The 6,000-nt window shown below is 43.6% G+C and overlaps 1 protein-coding gene across 1 annotated transcript in view; it reads left to right on the forward strand.

The window, feature by feature from the left end:
- T265_06240 (hypothetical protein) overlaps positions 1 to 6,000 on the forward strand; it is a gene marked incomplete at both ends in the record, with an annotated part of 63,107 nt that overhangs the window by 17,656 nt on the left and 39,451 nt on the right. Inside the window, one exon of the mRNA XM_009171450.1 lies at positions 1,360 to 1,438. Coding sequence (XP_009169714.1) covers positions 1,360 to 1,438 — 79 coding nt within the window. The remainder of the gene's footprint in view (positions 1 to 1,359; positions 1,439 to 6,000) is intronic.

Consider the following 6,000-nt stretch of genomic DNA (forward strand, 5'->3'; position numbering starts at 1 on the left):
GCATCAGTTATCACTGATACCAGCTTGTGGGAGCATAGGAGGGAAGGTATTCACTACGACCCCCTGCGATCGTCGTTTATGGTTTAGTTCTCTTCGAACTCGCAAGTTTTTCGTAAATTTGGTTATTGCCTTCAGTATACGCGTATTTGGCGGTTGGTAATGGGTTGAAAAATTGGTAACTCGAGTGGTAGTTGTTCAGGTAGCTTTTGGTCTTCAATCAAATAGAAAGAGTTTGGAATCGATTGAGAAGTTATCTTTTTAGAAAGTCTTGGTAAACAGTCGGTAGTTTTTAATTGGGTACTTCTCAACACAGAAGCCTCCCCTGTTCGAGTGGGCAGGTTACCCAATTGGCCAAATTTTAAGACAGACGAAGGAACAATCAGCAGGAACTCTTCGGACTAGCGCACTAGATCAGTGTTGAATGTCATTTAAAGGGTCTTGTTGGTCAGTGTGTTTGCCTAAATTTTACGGTTGATGGGTTTGGAGGAATTTCAATTTATTTCTGATCAGGCTAGTTTCCTTAGTCCAGGGTGCTTCAATTGATAACTCACTTTGGGTGCCACTGGTAGATTTCGTTGGTCTGTGCTCGTTTGTGAGTGCTACGACAATTTAGTTGTGGGCAAGTTTGGTGAGATCAAGTACACTTGAGATCTAAGATATTTTTGTTGATGAATCCTTTCTGATAGTCGCACGGCTGGATAATGTGTGTCGTATGCCAGATAGTCGACTGTCTAATCGTGCAGTGTTTGCGGAGACGGGTTCTGACTGGAGGGTACCATCTGGCTAGTTGCGCACAACTTGACGATGCCTCACTAAAATATAATAGCGGGTTTTTCGATTCACGTTTGTCTGTCACCTGATACGAGAGGCTTTCCCCTTGAATTGTTGGAGTTGCTCAGCGACATGGCGATGTCACGGAGCCAGCTGCGATACTGTGTTGATCCTCTCATTACCAACCGCTTACGAAGTATATAATTGTTTTAATTTGTTTTCTGAGTCCACCATCCTAAACTATCTACTTTCATATACTTCAGCAACCCAAAACCTCATACATACGCTTGCAGTTTCAAAGTTTTCATATCCGACTGAACTCGCTCCTCATAGTAGTTAGGGATGAGACTGATTTTTGGCTTCCGTATGCAACTAGTGAAGCTTTAGTGTCATGGTGCTGGTTTTCTTTACTGTCTTTTCATTCGCTTTCTATTCCCTCGCTTTTCACCTTTCCCATCGTCATATGTTCTACAACCGGTGATTGTACTCACAGAAGGATCTCTCTTCGTTTCCATTTCATTGAACAGTACTCTTCTTCAGAGTGTTGCTTCCTTAACTCAACCTAATGTGTTTACTGTCTGTTTACAGAGAGGCACTGATTGGGGAAGTGAGCACAACAGTCAACGAACTTCTCCGCATATATCACAGTGAATTACGAATTCTCAACGTAAGCACTTCTTGTCTCTATTGCTGAATGCTTTTTTTGGACGTCGCTCTTGTTTGTCGGGTGAAGAATTGATATCCTTTTGATTACTTTCATGTTTTAGAGAAGATGGGAAAGCCCAGGGGTTGAGATGTGAAATGATATTCTTGGTCCTTTTTTAACTTAAGGAACCCGGTGTTTTCTTAATTCTCGCGATTCCTTTGGCTTGCGTGCAACTGTAAACCAAATAGGTGTCACGAATGGACTGTTTGTCTTAGTTTTCGTCCAGTGGTTCGATCGCCTATTCAGTTGTTACCTCCAGTCCATCAAACTTTCCCGAACGTTTCTGTGAGAAACGACATTTCCGTCCCTGCCTCTTCGTGCTTTGACTTGGCTTTGTGAATATTGTGCTAGACAACCATATCTCTAATGTTGTGAACGCACCTGGTATGAGAAAACTGACGTCCTTTGATTCCACACTTTGAACCACGTTTAAGACTAATTTTACAGAACCACTACTTAGTGGTCTTGTAAAGTTTGCTCTCCTCGCCCAAACACTATACTTGGGAAGCTGCGTTTCCATTTTCATCAATTAATCTTACCGCCTGAACGGTTTAGTAAAGCGCGGTGCAATAAATAACCATTCTTCTCCAAACCGACAATTCCGTGTTCGTGACATCACGTCAGCTTGAGGGAGCGGCTTTGTCACCCAGCTGGGGGGGGGACTGAATTCCTGTTTTAACAATAATTCGCGAATGTAATATATTTTGAGGATGTTGTTGACAGTTCACCCTTGCGTATAACAGTCAACATTCTTGGAACTAAGCCGTACTGCCCTCTTGCTTCCGTTTCGACGGACTGAAACTAGTGGGCCATGAGTGAATATCTTAGCTTTTTAAATGATTTTTTAAGCAAATTTGTTGGATATGGCTCAGCACTTTCCCTTCAGATCTGTGCAAGTAGGTTTCAACCGTCAATATTCATATGATATGCGCATTGTGACAAGTCTTTTTGGGCGCCATTTCTGACTCATGACACTCCAAACCCTCGGCTGTTCAGGCTTTTGGATGTCTCAATTTGGCAACTGCAAGTTGACAGATACTACACCTTTTCTCCTTTTGGAATATTTTCTATGATATGTTTCGGTGAACTTCTTAAGCTGGTATCACAAGAATTCGATTGTCTACAGGGATTTGAAAATGAATCAATGTACTTTAAGATGTCCTCAGTTGTGCTCACTCTGTCATGGAAAATGAGGTTTCGCACACTCTTGTCAGTACTTCTAGGGTCTACATCATATCATCCCTAGATCAATGTTGAGGCGTTGACATCCGTGTCGAAGGAGTTTTGTCGAGAGATCTCCTGGATTCCAATTGCCGCTTTACGAATCAACTAACCGTCGAGTAGGAGTTCAGGTCATGATTAGTTGTAACGGTTGTGGGCTCAGTGGCAACAAACATGACATGAGGTGAAATTTCTCGCCAAAGTCACGCCCGTTTCCCACAGTGGTTTGACAGCAAGGCACAGCTGTGTGTTTGTTTTACCTGGACCTCTTCCGACGGCACTATGGTGCAATCGATCAAATTCGGTTAGGTTGTTGGATGGTTACAGGGTGGAATCGTGTGGGTAGCAACCGGAATAGGAACAAATGGTGTTCAAACAGAAAACTTTTAACGAACCACAGTTGGCAGATGACCTGCATACCAATGTGCCAATACGCTGTTGTAGCTTGAATTAAGTCTTCACCATGCACCTGTCATTTGCATCATGTGCGACGTCACGTTATTCACCTTCGTATCAACTTATGTTGAGACGTCTAACACCTGCTTCATTACTGGATTAGCTGGAGGGGAAAACAGAATATGCGATATGAAGTTGCGAATGCTCAGTTTCCTATGGTCATTTGCATTTTCCTAATAACACTAACTGAATGGTTAGACAGGCTCGATTAGTACTCGAAGTATTTGCACCTCACTGGTGGATTTTGGGGATACTCACTACCGGCTTCCCTTCACACGTGCTGGATAGCTGTCACGTGTTGCGCAATCCGCTTTTACTGGCTAGTATAATCCGGCCACCTGGAGATGATGGAAAGTTGTAGTTTGTAGGGAGATTTAGTTGGTCAAATACTTGGTTAGTTCAGTTACTTGTCACATGAGGGACACTGTGCCAGACAAGTAACCGACACACAATTTCAAATGTCGGAAAGGTGAGAAAGCAGATCAGTGAATGTTCATAATGGCAATAAGAACGCCATGAGTTTGGTCCTGTATCATGTTTACAAAAGTCAACCCATAGATAGTCACTACCTTTTACACTCCAATCGAGAAGTCGAGGCTAAACTTGCCATTTTCCTCTGTTATTCTTCTCTACGATGCTTCTTCAGTTTATGTCCTGTAAAATGGTGCACCAGTTGGTAGTCGTTGTTGTGACCTTCTCAAATTTTGATCGCTCCTTCGAAGCCGTTAGGGAAGCATCACATTTTGGAGTTCCGTTTCCTTGTTGTCACAACGCGCGAAACTTCGTAGATGATGATCATGAAACAGTCACAGATGTCCCGCGCAGCAACACTACCCTGTACGATGTACAGTGTACTCGTTCTTTGTGAAAAGGATTGACGTCGCGACGTCACTAAATGTGCCAAATACAGGAAAACTCTGCTCTTGCCCTTGCGATTTGGGCGCAATTTCCGATCGAATGCCTCCCATGGCTGAAAGTGTGCTCCCCAGTTAGAAATAGCACGCCGCAGACCGCAGTTGTCCACCGGCAAGGATTGGTGATGGCGATACCGAAAGTCAATTTTTTGAAAATTCTTCACGCCTAAGAGATAAAAAATATAAGCCAAAACCTTTCTTTGTGGTAAAGCATTGACTACACTTCATGGGGTCAGCCCTCACCAAGACTGCATCATGAACATAATTCAAGTCAAAAACCCTGTCATCAAAGTGAAGCTAGCGGCCACTATGGTCAGCCTTTGTTTCAATATGTCATCAAGGACGAACTGGGCGTTGGTAGCTTTTGTTTCGGGTGATGAGAATTCAATTCAATTTATCAGCTATAAACCGTGTACTGTAGGCACATTGGTCCCAGCTGCTATAGTTTGGATCACCGGAAAACGGAAGGGTATGCAATAGACTGCATCATGAACATAATTCAAGTCAAAAACCCTGTCATCAAAGTGAAGCTAGCGGCCACTATGGTCAGCCTTTGTTTCAATATGTCATCAAGGACGAACTGGGCGTTGGTAGCTTTTGTTTCGGGTGATGAGAATTCAATTCAATTTATCAGCTATAAACCGTGTACTGTAGGCACATTGGTCCCAGCTGCTATAGTTTGGATCACCGGAAAACGGAAGTGTGGGGTATGCAATCAAGCCGTGGAGGCGAATTCGCGTTCAGTCTGTTCGTAAATGGATTGGCTACGCATTGAAGGCAATCGCTTTGACGCATGAGTTTTTCTTTTATGCTGCTGGATTTGCTGTAGGGGTGCAGGCAATGAAGACAATAGTTGGAGAGCACTGGTCCAGGTGATGTGTGGTGTTATAGCTGAGGCTAAGTAATTTAATATCCAGTGGAACACAAAGGAATTTCATCTCAGAAGGATGAACATAAAATCCCCGGTATCCGACACGGTACGTCACAATCGCACATAAGCATTTCTGTGTAGTTGTTCACACGAGGGTTCGCACATATATATCGTCAGTTTCTTGACGGAAGGCCACGCTAAAAAGACCATACTTTTAGATCATATCAGTGGAGGCGTAACAAACCATGTCTGTGACACGCATCTATCAATCGTTCCGACGCGGGTTGCCTGGCCCCTTCCCGTCGTGACACCCAACTGCACGGTTCCTTTGAGGTCGTGTTGCTCCAAGACACGAAAAATATGGCATAAATCAAGTTGCCGAGCCTGTTATCGAGCAAGTTATCGGTCCTCCGCACAAACGCACGATCGAAGCTAGGATATTCAGATACCTTGACTGGCTCCGCTACTGAATTTAGTCTGTAGATCATGAGTGACTTAATAGAACATCCAACAGTTTGAAGGTTCCGTTTCCAAGCTTATCTGCTCCTACACTGTATTCTTTGAACGCTTAGCCGTTGACCTATCACTTATGACACACGCGATCCTTATGTCAGAAACAGCAGTTCGAACTCTTGTATATTAGTGCGGCGTTCACGCTTGCTAATGCTGGTGGCATCATTTCGCTTACGAGCCTACACATGGCCATATCCTCGTGCATACCAATGGTGAACGGCCAATGTCCGTTTTTTGGCACGCAGCGTAATTTCTAATCCGAAGCACATAAAGCAGAACTATGGAAATAGTAAGACTTGTCAATAGAGCGGTTACGTGGTGGGACGCTCCAATTTCGACTTGATGGTTTAGTTTGATATTTTTCAATGTAATGTACTTGTTCTCCTTTCGTCTCGCTGCGAACCCCAATATAGGGTTTAGGACCGAGATCCCAAAAAAGATTTGGGAACCATATAGGGGGAGCATATACCGGAATAGGACTATAGATGACAGAAGTACCAACCGAAGTGAATCGTCATCATTTGTATTCTTGTTTATTTTGCACCTGA

The sequence above is a fragment of the Opisthorchis viverrini genome (genome assembly GCF_000715545.1).
Source record: "Opisthorchis viverrini unplaced genomic scaffold opera_v5_129, whole genome shotgun sequence".
NCBI classification, from domain to species: Eukaryota; Metazoa; Platyhelminthes; class Trematoda; order Opisthorchiida; family Opisthorchiidae; genus Opisthorchis; species Opisthorchis viverrini.